This window comes from Geotrypetes seraphini, chromosome 6 (genome assembly GCF_902459505.1).
Source record: "Geotrypetes seraphini chromosome 6, aGeoSer1.1, whole genome shotgun sequence".
Lineage (NCBI taxonomy): Eukaryota > Metazoa > Chordata > Amphibia > Gymnophiona > Dermophiidae > Geotrypetes > Geotrypetes seraphini.
This window is the reverse complement of record NC_047089.1, coordinates 10,129,487-10,144,182: the sequence shown is the minus strand read 5'-3', so window position 1 is coordinate 10,144,182 and position 14,696 is coordinate 10,129,487. Positions and strand designations below refer to the sequence as shown.

The following is a 14,696-nucleotide window of genomic DNA, read 5'->3' as shown; positions in this document are numbered from 1 at the left end:
GTACTTCAAGAAAGACATGGCGATACTTGAGAAGGTCCAGAGAAGAGCTAGGAAAATGATAAATGGTATGGAGGACTGTTCATACGCTGACAGGCTGGACAAGCTGGGGCTCTTCTCCCTGGAAAAGAGGAGGCTTAGGGGGGACATGATAGAAACTTTCAAGATCATGAAGGGCATGGAGAAGGTAGACAAGGATAGATTCTTCAAACTACGGGGAACCACAGGCACAAGAGGGCACTCAGAGAAACTGGAAGGGGAGAAGTTTAGAACAAATGCCAGGAGGTTCTTCTTCACACAGAGGGTTGTGGACACATGGAACGCGCTCCCGGAGGAAGTGGTCGGGCAGAGGACGCTACGGGGATTCAAAGAGGGATTGGATGGATTCCTGAAGGATAGGGGGATTGAGGGATACAGATAAGGGTAGATAAGAGTATGGAAAGAGTATAGATAAAAACAAGGGGGCTATAGGGCTAAATCAAGATAACATGACAGGTCATGGACCTGATGGGCCGCCGCGGGTGCGGACTGCTGGGCACGATGGACCTCTGGTCTGACCCAGCGGAGGCAAATTCTTATGTGCGAGGGCAAGACGTCCATCTACACTTGAACATGAGCTTTTCAGGTGAAAATGCATTCTTTAGCACTCTCCAGACCAGTAGAGGTTAATTTTTACGATTGGGTATATATCCAATCATGACCAGCAGGTGGAGACTGAAAACAAAACTGTGCCATCCTGTCAGAAATGGAACATAGCATCCAAGGAGGTGTTTTATGGCAGAGGGGTCGGCTACAGGATGGGTGCTGGCAGCATGTGTGAATCATTGCCTTTGCTGACACCCTCAAGGAGTTTGAAGGTATATAGGGAGGGGTCTTTTGAGCGAGGGGAGGAGAAGAATGCCATGAACCTTCATGTTTGAATATGTTTATTGAGGTTTTCCAAGAAAAAACAAACAGCGTAAATACAACCTTAGTATGCAAAATAAATACAACTGTTCCCCTCCCACCCCCCACCCAAATATCCCACAGTAACAAACAATCCATCTTCCAGAGTACAGACAGAATCATTGGTTCAACAAATTACTACGAGCTTTATGAGTCAATGTGAGCCAAAAAGGCTCCCAAATAGAGCAATACAAACGTCCCTTGGGTGTATCCAATGAGGTCAAAGAGAGATCCATGAACCTTCATTTGCAGCTACAGTTTGTATCTGGTCCAAGCTCAGTTAGCCCGTTCATGGTAGCAACAGCCCTCACTCAGCCAGTGAATTTCACACCAGAAAACTCTCCAGAACTCTGGAATGATGGACCCTAAAAACAACCTTCGGTTGTCACTGTTAAAAGATGACTAGGCCTTTCTCCCACCCTTGAGCTGTGACTGCTGCTTCTGCAGTGTCGTCAGCTCCAGATGCTAAAGTGAGCAGAACTGACTCATTCTGAGGACTAGAGTTCAGATCTCAGCCTGCCTAACATTGTTGTTTTGAATGTACTCCTTTGGGTATCATGGTTTCTATTTTTACATAGTGATTTAATGTCTGATAAGAAAATAAATACATTGGCAGGACAGGTACTTAGCAATAGGGAGGGTAGAAGGCACTTGCAAATGCTTTCTGCACAGAAAAGGAGCCAAACCTATCTGAACTAGGAAAAGAAATGGGGGGAGGGGGCCTTCTAAAATGAAAATTACTCGTATGGCCAGAAAAGTAAGTTTGTTTGTTTGTTTTTTCTACTTGTGAACCTTAACTTGGGAAGCAGCAATACATTGCAATATAAGCATTATTCATCACCCTCCTGTTTCTCTGCCAGACCTATGTACAAATCATCTGGAACTGATTTTAACATAATCTGCTATGAAAAAGTATATACACAAATATAAGTCAATCTGCATATAAGTCGAGACCCCCATTTCCCCCCCTAAAAGGAGGAAAAATGGTTGGCTCGAATATAAGTCGGGCGGCTTAATATTCAGGTGCCCTGTCCAGCCAGGCTCTGCACCCAGTGCCCCTTCCCTCCCCTGCCAGGCTCTGCACTCAACCCCCTTCCCTCCCTCCCTCTGTCAGGCTCTACACCAGCCCCCTCACTCTTACCCAGGCTCTGTACCTTCTTCCCCCCTCCCTGCCCTATCCATCGTACCTTCTATGCCACTGGAATCCCTGGTGGTTCAGAGGTGTAGCGTTCAGGAGTGAGCTTTCCACTATCCTGCCCCGCTGCTAACCTGCTTGTTGCAGCGAGTTCCTGCTTCAGCCTCTGAGCGGTACCGAGCAGCAGCGCGCTTTGGCGCTGCTTAGCTTCCTGAATGGCTCCTGGTTTATATTCAAGTATATACGGTAGTTAACAATTTTTACTTCTTAGTGGTTGTGTTCTCCTCTGAACGTTGTAGCTCTTGGGGGCAGGGGTGGTCTTATGAGGAGAAAGCCCTTTTGTACAACGAGCATATTCACTGAAGGACTCTTATTCCTTGTCTGCTGCTGGGGGAGTCTTCAGATCACCATAATAAAAGGCTGAAGGTTGGCAGCTTTTCTCGATGTGCTGTTTTTGCCTACAATGTGGGATGTCAGTGTATAAAAGAACGCCTGAGTCATCAGCCTGAGTCTGAACAAGGTGTCACTGTGCAGGCTGTCAGATGCTTTGATTCACTCTGGCTTGCCACAGAGTTTAGTAGGAATTTATTTTTAATGCCTTTATTTTTAGGAACAGCCATGGATGCACTGAATAGCATGCAGAATTTCTTACGCAGCCGTCCAAAAACGTTCACCTCACTGGAGAATGCCATAGAGTGGAGGTAATGTTGATAGGAATCAAATTCTTGGGACTTGAATGATTACCGATAAGGATATTTGAGCTTTCGAGTTTAGAAAAAGTTCTAAATAATGAGAGTTCTGTAATATTTGTATCACATTAAGATGGTCTAACTGTAACTCCTATCGCCAAAATGCATGTAGGCCACTGCCAGAGCCCTCTATGCACCATCCTTAAAATTAAATCAAAGAAGTTTATTATGGATCTCAAGCGCTCGGAGTTGTACTGCCACTAGAACACGTCACGGCGTATAGCTTTCTTGTGAGCTATCATCAGTCCTTTAAACTCTTTTATTATTATAATATCCAATTTACTGGAAAGATTTTTCTTTTTCTTTTTATACCATTTGCTATAGTTATTCTGCTATGGTTATCTCCTTATATCATTAATGTAGTAGATTTGCTACCCGGCCATCTATAAGGAGATAACCATAGCAGAATAACTATAGCAAATGGTATAAAAAGAAAAATCTTTCCAGTCAATTGGATATTATAATAATCAAAGAGTTTAAAGGACCGATGATAGCTTAGCCACACAACAGGCTGCAGGGAAAAGCAGTACAGACGATTGCAAAGGCAGTGTCTCTGTAGCTACTGCTTTTGCCTCCCCCTGCAACCCACTCATCCTACCTCTCTGAGCAAAGCTCAGTCTTCCAGGTACTTATCTTTAAGAGTAAACTAACACAGCTGTCACACCATTAATTGCAACATGAGAAGAGATTCCACAAGCCAAATATCTGTCTAGTCAGATATTTATGCAGCGCTAGGCTTTGCCTGATACTTGTGACATGGATTGGCCACTGTGGAAAGAGGATAGTGGGCTAGATGGACCATTGGTCTGACCTGGTATGGCTATTCCTATATTCATAAGATTTCTCAGAGTGAATTGGATTTAAATCTAAATGTGGGTTTGCTACTGAAGCACTTCTCCTGTTGGGGGCTGTGGCATACCTGTGGCACATGATAGCTCTAGGTCAGGGGTCTCAAAGTCCCTCCTTGAGGGCCACAATCCAGTTGGGATTTTCAGGATTTCCCCAATGAATATGCATGAGATCTATGTGCATGCACTACTTTCAATGCAAATTAATTGGGGAAATCAAAACCCTACTTTTCAAAAAATTTATCCAGATATCTTAACCCAACCCTTCCCCCTCCTCCTAGATAAATTCTCCCCCAAAACCTCCACTTAAATAATCTCTTCCTCCCCAAAACACCAACCAAGTATTCAGATCCCTGAAATGTAACGTAATCTTATTTGTACTCTAACTGTAATCTATTTGTTATATCACACAGTAACGTACAGTCAATTTAATATCCAATTTGCAAGTTCTTCCGGAATTAATCCAGGTACCTCTCCTCCCTTGTAACCAAAAAAAAAAAACCCAACCAATACTGTTGTATCTTCACTGGAAATGTCCAGTTAGCTCTTTTGTAATCCGCCTTGAACTGCAAGGTATAGGCGGAATAGAAGTCCCTAATGTAATGTAATGTAAATCCTGAAAACCTGCCTGGATTGCGGCCCTCAAGGAGGGACTTTGAGATCCCTGCTCTAGGTGGTCATTCCCTGGAGTCTTGTATCAAACAGGCCAACTTTTTTAGGAACTGAAAATTCCTTGGAAAGAAGAAAGAGCCAGGCCCATCCAGTCTGTACAGATTTTCCTTCCCGCATATACCGTATTTCCCCGCATATAAACCACCACAGTGTATAGGCTGCAAAAAATGTCTATACATGTTTTAAAACTCTTAGATAAGCTGCCTCATGTTACAAGACACGGCTTATCTAAGAACTTTAAAACCACATGGCCTATACATCCTTCTCCCCCCCCCCTAGCTCCGCCAGCTGCCTCCTGCAATGTAGGGGTGCAGGGCAGGAGCGATCTTTTCAAAGTCCAGCCTGCCCCGCGCTGCTTCCTCAATGCCTGCGTCAGTTCTCGCGGCACTCTTGAGTCCCACGAGAATTGACGCAGGCATTGAGGAAGCAGCGCGGGGTGGGCTGGACACTGTAAAGATCGCTCCTGCCCTGCACCGCGGCTGCGACATTGCAGGAGGCCAGCAAGGGGGGCTACATTATTTCAAAAGGTACGGGGGGATCTACTAATGGGACGGCTTATCTACAATGTTGTTAGATAGGCCTCCCCATATACGGAAGCCGCATCCACTGTTTGGACTGCAAAACCCATATATAGGCCTCAACCTATATATTGGGAAATACGATGGTATTTGATCTCCTTTCCTTGCCACCCATGCTTCTCTGTACTTGCCTCTTACTTCCTGCGTTTGCTTTTTCATTTTGAATTCTAAGGAACAGAATAAAAATTTCCCATATTAAATGCCTCTTAAATCAGTATTTCAGATCTGTGTGATAATCTTCTTTATTTTGTCCAATCTCTAGTAATGTGGAACCTTTGTACATCCTTCTAAAGTCTTGGTTTCCATTTCTTTTTCTCCAGTGTAAAAAGCGGTCAAATAAGGAACCTGGAATCTGCCCGAGTTTCTATGGCTGGCCAAGTAAAGCAGTAGGTTCCGATTTTTCTTTTTCAAAGCAAGCCATAGTAGCAGAAATGCTTTCCGCTCTTTCTTAATGGAGCAAATGATTGCCAGGTTATAGTTAAGCTTTCTCTTTTGCTGGGGCTTTTCCCTAGTGTGAGTAGCAGCCGAACTAAATGAAGTTCAAAAGGCACCTGTCTTTTAATACATTTTCTTTGTTGTATTTTGATGATTAAAATCCTTATATCAGGTTATGATACTCATCGCTCAAACAACCTAAGAATAATCTAGCCAACTTGTATTGCTTGAGCATTAGAGACCACAGTAAGCAAAAGTTTGTCTCTCAAAGCCCGTAGTTTGGCCTTAGGTCTTAGTTAAGGTGGTTACGCCATTCTCTGTTCCTTTAGAGGGGTGATGGCAGGGTAGGAAGAGTAGACGTTGGTGCTGCTGTGGGTTGGGGGTGTTCCTTTCTCTGTTTTAGGGTGGAATAAGAAACAAATTCCCAGATACCAAAGTTATATGGTGAGGAGGCTTGCAGTTTGTTTTGGGGGGATGGGTGTTCGGGGGGAAGGGGTGTTTGTTACCACTTATAATGGTGTCCTTTCCTTTTTGTGACACGTAGTATTTATTTTTATTTATTTATTTAAAAGATTTCTAAACCGCTTACAATCTAAGCGATGTACAAAGTAACGTACAGAGTTTGGAGGTTGTTTATGAAGTGAATGTTTGGACACCCATCATGTTTTCGTTAAATGTGAGGGAGGCGAACTATGAACCTGGATGACAAGTTTTGTACCTTTTGTGGTTGTACAGTTGTGAAGTCATCAATAAAATTGTTCAAACGGGTAAGACTCATGCTTTTAAGTGCACCTCAGGATTCTGCCCACAAAGGTACATCGGGAAGGTTTTAATCTGTTGCAAAGATGAACCCATTTCAACTCCAAGTAGAAGCAGAAGGACTGGATGAGTCTTTAAATATTGCATGCATATGTTAAGGATCTAAAGTGGGGGCTAGCAGGCTTTTTTTTTTTTTTTTTCAACTAAGTGCAATTAAAGGATAGCACTACAGCAGACCCTCAGTATTTGTGGGGGTTAGGGGCAGAGCCGGCCTGCAAAAAGGGAAAATCGCAAATAATTTTTTAGGCCAGCTCTCTCCTGCGTCCCCAATCTTACCTGGTGGTCTAGTGGTGACGCAGGGCAGCGTTCTTCCTACGCTCCTGCCCCATGAAGAACCGTGCTTTGAGTTCCCTTGGTCTCGTGAGACTACCACGGAAACTCCCATTGTAGTCTCGTGAGACCACGGAAAGCCACAGCCCTGTAAGGGGCAGGAGCATAGGAAGATCGCTCCTGCCTCGTGTCACTACTAGACCACCAGGTAAGGTCTGGGGGATGTCCTGGGCAGCGTTTCTCAATTAAAAATCAAGGCTAAAACCGCGAATCAGTGGGGAGGGAGCTGTACATTGAATAGTATTGTTGTATGTGTATGAGAAAGGGTGAGGTTCCCCTTTGCTATCATCCTTTGTAAGATCAGCAGTCTGAAATTGTGACAGTTTAATTTTGAAAATGCTTGTGAGCAGTATAGAGTTTTCACAGCAAATAGGAAGACTCATGAAATGAGTAATGGCAAGTCAAAAAGTATAAGTGTTTTTGGGGGTTGCCAAACCCTGATGTCAAAGCTATTCTGGTCAACAAAAAAAAAAAGTGGAAGAAGCCACACAGTATAAGGATAATACCAGGAATCCACAGTTAAAAGTATTAAACATATTTATTAAATATTTTAAAAGGAGGAGATCTGGGAAATTACAGACCAGTAAGCCTAACTTCAGTGCCAGGCAAAACGGTGGGAACAATTATAAATAATAAAATTGTGGAACATGTAGACAAACATGATTTAAAGAGACAGTCAGCATGGGTTCAGCCAAGGGATCTTGCCTCACCATTTTGCTTCACTACTTTGAAGATGTGATAAAGGTGAGCCGGTTGATATAGTGTATCTACATTTTCAGAAAGCTTTTGACAAAGTTCCTCATGAGAAGCTCCTGAGAACATTAAAGAGTCGTGCGATAGTTCAGTTGTGGATTAGGAAATGGTTATTGGATAGAAAACAGAGGGTAGGGTTAAATGATCATTTTTCTCAATGGAGGAGAGTAAACAGTGGAGTGCCACAGGGGTCTGTACTGGGACCAGTGCTATTTAACTTATTTATAAATGATCTGGAAATTGGAACGATGAGTGAGGTGATTAAATTTGCAGATGACACTAAACTGTTCAAAGTTGTTAAACACAGGCAGAAAGTGAAAAATTGCAGGCAGATCTTAGGAAATTGGAAGACTGGGCGTCCAAATGGCAGATGAAATTTAATGTGGACAAATGCAAAGTGATGCACATTGGGAAGAATAACCTGAATCACAGTTACCGGATGCTAGGGTCCACGCTGGGGGTTAGTGCCCAAGAAAAGGATCTGGGTGTCATTGTAGACAATACGATGAAACCTTCCGCCCAATGTATGGCGGCGACCAAAAAAGCAAACAGGATGCTAGGAATTATTTTAAAAAAGGGATGTTATAATGCCCCTGTTTCACTGCATGGTGCGAACTCATCTGGAGTATTGCGTTCAGTTCTGGTCTCCTTATCTCAAGAAACATATAGTGGTGCTAGAAAAGGTTCAAAGAAGAGCGACCAAGATGGTAAAAGGGATGGAACTCCTCTCGTATGAGGAAAGACTATAAAGGTTAGGGCTCTTCAGCTTGGAAAAGAGATGGCTGAGGGGAGGACTGAAGTCTACAAAATCGATTTTTCACTGTCAAAAATGACAAAGACTAGGGGACACTCGATGAAATTACGGGGAAATACTTTTAAAACCAATAGGAGGAAATATTTTTTCACTTGGAGAATAGTTAAGCTCTGAAATGTGTTGCCAGAGGTTGTGGTAAGAGCGGATAGCGTAGCTGGTTTTAAGAAAGGTTTGGCCAAGTTCCTGGAGGAAAAGTCCATAGTTTGTTATTGAGAGAGACATGGGGGAAGCCACTGCTTGCCCTAGATCGGTAGCATAGAATGTTGCTACCCCTTGGGTTTTGGCCAGGTGCTAGTGACCTGGATTGGCCACTGTGAGAACGGGCTACTGGGCTTGATGGGCCATTGGTCTGACCCACTAAGGCTATTCTTATGTTCTAAATACCAAAAAAGCGAGGTAGCAGCCACCATGTTAAATGGTGTGGCCTCCTGACATTGTCCTGATACTTTGTGGCTTCTTCCACTTATATTTTGATGTGGTTTAATTACCTCTTTGTCTTTTTTCTCAAAGCTATTGTGATAATACAGGCAAATAACCTATGGGCATGATTTACAGGTGTGAGGAAGTTGCGAGCCCTGAGGGCTGCAAAACCATCATAGAGGGGGTTATTGAGGAGGAGGAAGAAGAGGAGGAGGAAGGAGGGCAATCCATTAATAAGCGGAAGAAAGAAGATGATACAGAGGTAGGGGAGTTCCTAGTGACTTAATGTTAGAGGGAACATGAGAAGAACTATTAACCATCTGTGCTTACATTTATTTTATCTTAGTCCTAAACTTTGTTCATATTCTTTTATGTGGGTCCATGGTCACCTCAAGACACAAATTGGAAGTAATGCTGAGTTCTGCTCTACTGATTCTGAAATAGAGAATGACAAGGGGACAAATTTTTCTCCGTCCCTGCAGGAACTCAATTTCCCTGTCCTACCCACATGTTTTGTCACGGTCCCTGTCCTTGCCTCATTCCTGTAAGCTCTGCCTTAACCGCACAAACCTCGAAAACTTATGATTTGAAAGCGTTTGAGGCTTGTGCAGATGAGGACGGAGCTTAGGCATTGGTGGAATGAGGCATTATGACATCACAATCTGAGCTCTAGAATGTTGCTACTTAGGATTTGAAAGCGTTTGAGGCTTGTGCAGATGAGGACGGAGCTTAGGCATTGGTGGAATGAGGCATTATGACATCACAATCTGAGCTCTAGAATGTTGCTACTTAGGATTTGAAAGCGTTTGAGGCTTGTGCAGATGAGGACGGAGCTGAGGCATTGGTAGAATGAGGCATTATGACATCACAATCTCAGCTCTAGAATGTTGCTACTTATGATTTGAAAGCATTTTGAGGCTTCTGGAGATGAGGACGGAGCTTAGGCATTGGTGGAATGAGGCATTATGACATCACAATCTCAGCTCTAGAATGTTGCTACTTATGATTTGAAAGCGTTTGAGGCTTGTGCAGATGAGGACGGAGCTTAGGCATTGGTGGAATGAGGCATTATGACATCACAATCTGAGCTCTAGAATGTTGCTACTTAGGATTTGAAAGTGTTCGAGGCTTGTGCAGATGAGGGCGGAGCTGAGGCATTGGTAGAATGAGGCATTATGACATCACAAGCTGAGCTGTAGAATGTTGCTACTTATGATTTTAAAGCATTTTGAGGCTTCTGGAGATGAGGACGGAGCTTAGGCATTGGTGGAATGAGGCATTATGACATCACAATCTGAGCTCTAGAATGTTGCTACTTAGGATTTGAAAGCGTTTGAGGCTTGTGCAGATGAGGACGGAGCTTAGGCATTGGTGGAATGAGGCATTATGACATCACAATCTGAGCTCTAGAATGTTGCTACTTAGGATTTGAAAGCGTTTGAGGCTTGTGCAGATGAGGACGGAGCTGAGGCATTGGTAGAATGAGGCATTATGACATCACAATCTCAGCTCTAGAATGTTGCTACTTATGATTTGAAAGCATTTTGAGGCTTCTGGAGATGAGGACGGAGCTTAGGCATTGGTGGAATGAGGCATTATGACATCACAATCTCAGCTCTAGAATGTTGCTACTTATGATTTGAAAGCGTTTGAGGCTTGTGCAGATGAGGACGGAGCTTAGGCATTGGTGGAATGAGGCATTATGACATCACAATCTGAGCTCTAGAATGTTGCTACTTAGGATTTGAAAGTGTTCGAGGCTTGTGCAGATGAGGGCGGAGCTGAGGCATTGGTAGAATGAGGCATTATGACATCACAAGCTGAGCTGTAGAATGTTGCTACTTATGATTTTAAAGCATTTTGAGGCTTCTGGAGATGAGGACGGAGCTTAGGCATTGGTGGAATGAGGCATTATGACATCACAGTCTCAGCTCTAGAATGTTGCTGCTTATGATTTGAAAGTGATCGAGGCTTTTGCAGATGAGGACGGAGCTTAGGCATTGGTGGAATGAGGCATTATGACATCACAATCTCAGCTCTAGAATGTTGCTACTTAGGATTTTAAAGCTTTTGAGGCTTGTGCGGATGAGGACGGAGCTTAGGCATTGGTGGAATGAGGCATTATGACATCACAATCTCAGCTCTAGAATGTTGCTACTTATGATTTGAAAGTGTTCGAGGCTTGTGCAGATGAGGACAGAACTGGCAGGAATAGGGCAGTGACAGGAAAATAACTTGCAGGGACGGGACGGGAAAATGAGTTCCCACAAGGACAGGGGAAAAATGTGTCCCCGTATCATTCTCTTTTTTTTTTTTTTTTTTATAATTTTTTATTTATACTTTTACAGTTAACATTCAATCAATACTTGAAGGAAATATAACAATCCAATAGGAAAAACAAATATTAATTATAAAATAATACCACATAGTAACTATGAGTAAAGTCCACAATCTGGGAGGAGAAGGAATCAATCACTTCCAAGGGTAGTTGGTTTCAAGAAATAAACTAAATTAATACAAATAACAGAGTGCAGTTGGAGTTATTTAACTAATGGCCGGGGGCGTGGCTTGGACACGCATGAAGGAGGTCGGTTAACAGAAGAGCTCCGTATAAAAAGTCCTTGAAAGAATAAAAAAGTCGCAAAAATTTGAAGAATTAAGATTAAATTTATGATAAAAATAAACTCGATGGCGTCAGGAAAGCAAAATAAAAACGACTTTGCAGTCTCTGGAAGCAGCAAGAGAGCAAAGCCCGAACAAGAGACAGGATCCAAAACCGCAGATCCAGAAGTAATGAAAGAACTTAAAGAAATCAAACAAATGCTTTCAATTCTCACAAAAAAAGTTACAGAATTAACAGATGATGTTTCAACATTAAATAAAAAGATGGATCTAATTGAATTAAAATCTAACGATTTAGAAGAAAGAATGATAACTGTGGAAGAGGAAATTCTCAACACAAAAACTGAAAAAAAGAAAATTGAAACACTTACTAAAGAACTGGAGGATTACTCGAATCGTGAGAGAAGAAGCAATGTTCGTCTGATAGGTTTACCGGAAGGAGCAGAAAAGGGGAATCCGGTGACCTTTATAGAAAACTTATTACCAAAACTACTTCCTCTACAAACTACCGTATTTTCGCGGATATAACGCGCACCATTGTAAAACGCGCACAGGGGTATAGCGCGCAGAAATCACGATGATATGTACAAAAACTTTTCTATACCGCGCTCAGGCATATAACGCGCATGCTGCCCGACTCTCCTTTCGCTCTCCCCGACTCTCCTCTGGCCACCCCGACTCTCCTTTCGCCCTCCCCGACTCTCATCTGGTTGCCCCGACTCACCCTGACTTTCGGTGCACTGCCCCGACTCTCCTCTGGTTGCCCCGACTCACCGTTCACCCGCCCTGACTTTCGGTGCACTGCCCCGCCTCTCAGTGCCTGTCCCCCTTGAAGTCCTGTCCCCCCTTGAAGGTCTGCCTGTCCCCCCTTGAAGGTCTGCCTGTCCCCCCTTGAAGTCCTGTCCCCCTTGAAGGTCTGCCTGTCCCCCTTGAAGATCTGCCTGTCCCCCCTTGAAGTCCTGTCCCCATCCTGAAAGCCTGATGCCCCCCCTCGACGTCCGATTCTTCTCCCCCCTCGGCAGGACCACTCGCACCCCCACCCCGAAGGACCGCCGACTCCCCGACAATATTGGGCCAGGAGGGAGCCCAAATCCTCCTGGCCACGGCGACCCCCTAACCCCACCCCGCACTACATTACGGGCAGGAGGGATCCCAGGCCCTCCTGCCCTCGACGCAAACCCCCCCCCCCCAACGACCGCCCCCCCCCCAAGAACCTCCGCCCGTCCCCCAGCCGACCCGCGACCCCCCTGGCCGACCCCCACGACACCCCCACCCGCCTTCCCCGTACTTTGTGTAGTTGGGCCAGAAGGGAGCCCAAACCCTCCTGGCCACGGCGACCCCCTAACCCCACCCCGCACTACATTACGGGCAGGAGGGATCCCAGGCCCTCCTGCCCTCGACGCAAACCCCCCTCCCTCCAACGACCGCCCCCCCCCAAGAACCTCCTACCGACCCGCGACCCCCCTGGCCGACCCCCCCACCCCCCTTCCCCGTACCTTTGGAAGTTGGCCAGACAGACGGGAGCCAAACCCGCCTGTCCGGCAGGCAGCCAACGAAGGAATGAGGCCGGATTGGCCCATCCGTCCTAAAGCTCCGCCTACTGGTGGGGCCTAAGGCGCGTGGGCCAATCAGAATAGGCCCTGGAGCCTTAGGTCCCACCTGGGGGCGCGGCCTGAGACACATGGTCGGGTTTGGCCCATGTGCCTCAGGCCGCGCCCCCAGGTGGGACCTAAGGCTCCAGGGCCTATTCTGATTGGCCCACGCGCCTTAGGCCCCACCAGTAGGCGGAGCTTTAGGACGGATGGGCCAATCCGGCCTCATTCCTTCGTTGGCTGCCTGCCGGACAGGCGGGTTTGGCTCCCGTCTGTCCGGCCAACTTCCAAAGGTACGGGGAAGGCGGGGTGGGGGTGTCGTGGGGGTCGGCCAGGGGGGTCGCGGGTCGGCTGGGGGACGGGCGGAGGTTCTTGGGGGGGGGCGGTCGTTGGGGGGAGGGGGTTTGCGTCGAGGGCAGGAGGGCCTGGGATCCCTCCTGCCCGTAATGTAGTGCGGGGTGGGGTTAGGGGGTCGCCGTGGCCAGGAGGGTTTGGGCTCCCTCCTGGCCCGATATTGTTGGGGAGTCGGCGGTCCTTCGGGGTGAGGGTGCGAGTGGTCCTGCCGGGGGGGGGATGTATCGGACGTCGGGGAGTCGGCCGGGCAAGAGGGCTTGGGCTCCCTCTTGCTCCGATCGTGGATGCGGGTGCGGGTGGGAGCGCGTGCGAGCGGTCGTTCGGGGTGGGGGTGCGAGCGGTCCTGCTGGGGGGGTGAATCGGGCGTCGGGCGGGGTGGGAACTATGTTTAAAAACTTTTGTATACCGCGCTCAGGCATATAACGCGCGAGGGGTATGCGCGGTACGTAAAATCACGTATAACGCGCGCGTTATATCCGCGAAAATACGGTAAATATCCCATAGAGATTGAAAGAGCACATAGAGTGCCAACAAAGAGGTCAGAAAAGCATCAAGGACCGAGGCCACTGATATTTAAACTACTACGCCACCAACAGGTTATGGAAATTTTTCATCTTGCAAAACAGAATAAAGGTTTACAATATCAAGATGCCTGTATTCACTTTGTCCCGGATTTTGCAAAAAGCACAGCAATTAAAAGAAAGAAACTGCTGGATTTGAGACCACAACTACGTGAACTGGGAGCAAAATTTGGTCTTGTATACCCAGCAAATATGAAAGTAACCATAGCAAACAAAACTTTAACCTTTGATAATGCTGAAGAGCTACAAAAATATATACTAAACCAGGAAATGCCAATGTCATCTTAATTTTCTTTATTTTATTATAATTCAAATAATTTGAATGTCAAGTTTGAATGTCTTATAATATAAACAGGTAGGGGAAATGATATGTTTTTCATTGTATTAAGAAGAGCTAATATCACCTTGTATTTTTTGAAATTATTGATTGAATATAATAAGTATTTAGCAGATGAAAAACGGTATAGAATGTTTTTGACTCTGTTCAAAAAATTCCTTCAACGATCTTTTTACTAGAAATATGGATAGATTATACATTCTAGAATGGAATGATTCTTCAAATGATAAATTAACATATAAGTATACAAGATCTTAGATAAAAGTAATATAGTTTTTAAACAAGGAAGAATATAATATTTATTAGATAATAAATAAGAACTTAAATATAAAAACGAGATATAAGCCCTTAATTGGTTTTAGAAAGTTAATAAATAAATTAACTATTGATATTAATAATAACAGATGCTGTAATGAGCAGATCCTAAATACAGTGGTGCCTCACACAACGAACTTAATTCGTTCCAGGAGCAAGTTTGTTATGCGAAAAGTTCGTTATGTGAAACGCGTTAAGCGCAGTGACTAACGACTGCCTGTAGTGCCTGCGCGGAAGGATGCAATACATCGGCAGCGATCGTGGAAGCTCGGGCGACTTCGTTGTGTGAAACGAAGTTCGTTGTATGAATCATGACATGAAGTTCGTTGTGTGCAGCGTTCGCTGTGCGAGGCGTTCTTTATGCGAGGCACCACTGTACTATTATGTGATTGAATCATGG

General features: G+C 45.1%; 1 protein-coding gene across 2 annotated transcripts in view; it reads left to right on the top strand.

Moving 5' to 3' along the window:
* The window catches only part of PPME1 (protein phosphatase methylesterase 1), a 71,185-nt gene that overhangs the window by 32,931 nt on the left and 23,558 nt on the right, over nucleotides 1-14,696 (top strand). For both annotated transcript variants that reach the window (XM_033947948.1, XM_033947947.1), the window contains exons 7-9: nucleotides 2,688-2,778; nucleotides 5,245-5,310; nucleotides 8,631-8,757. In XM_033947948.1, coding sequence (XP_033803839.1) covers nucleotides 2,688-2,778; nucleotides 5,245-5,310; nucleotides 8,631-8,757 — 284 coding nt within the window. The remainder of the gene's footprint in view (nucleotides 1-2,687; nucleotides 2,779-5,244; nucleotides 5,311-8,630; nucleotides 8,758-14,696) is intronic.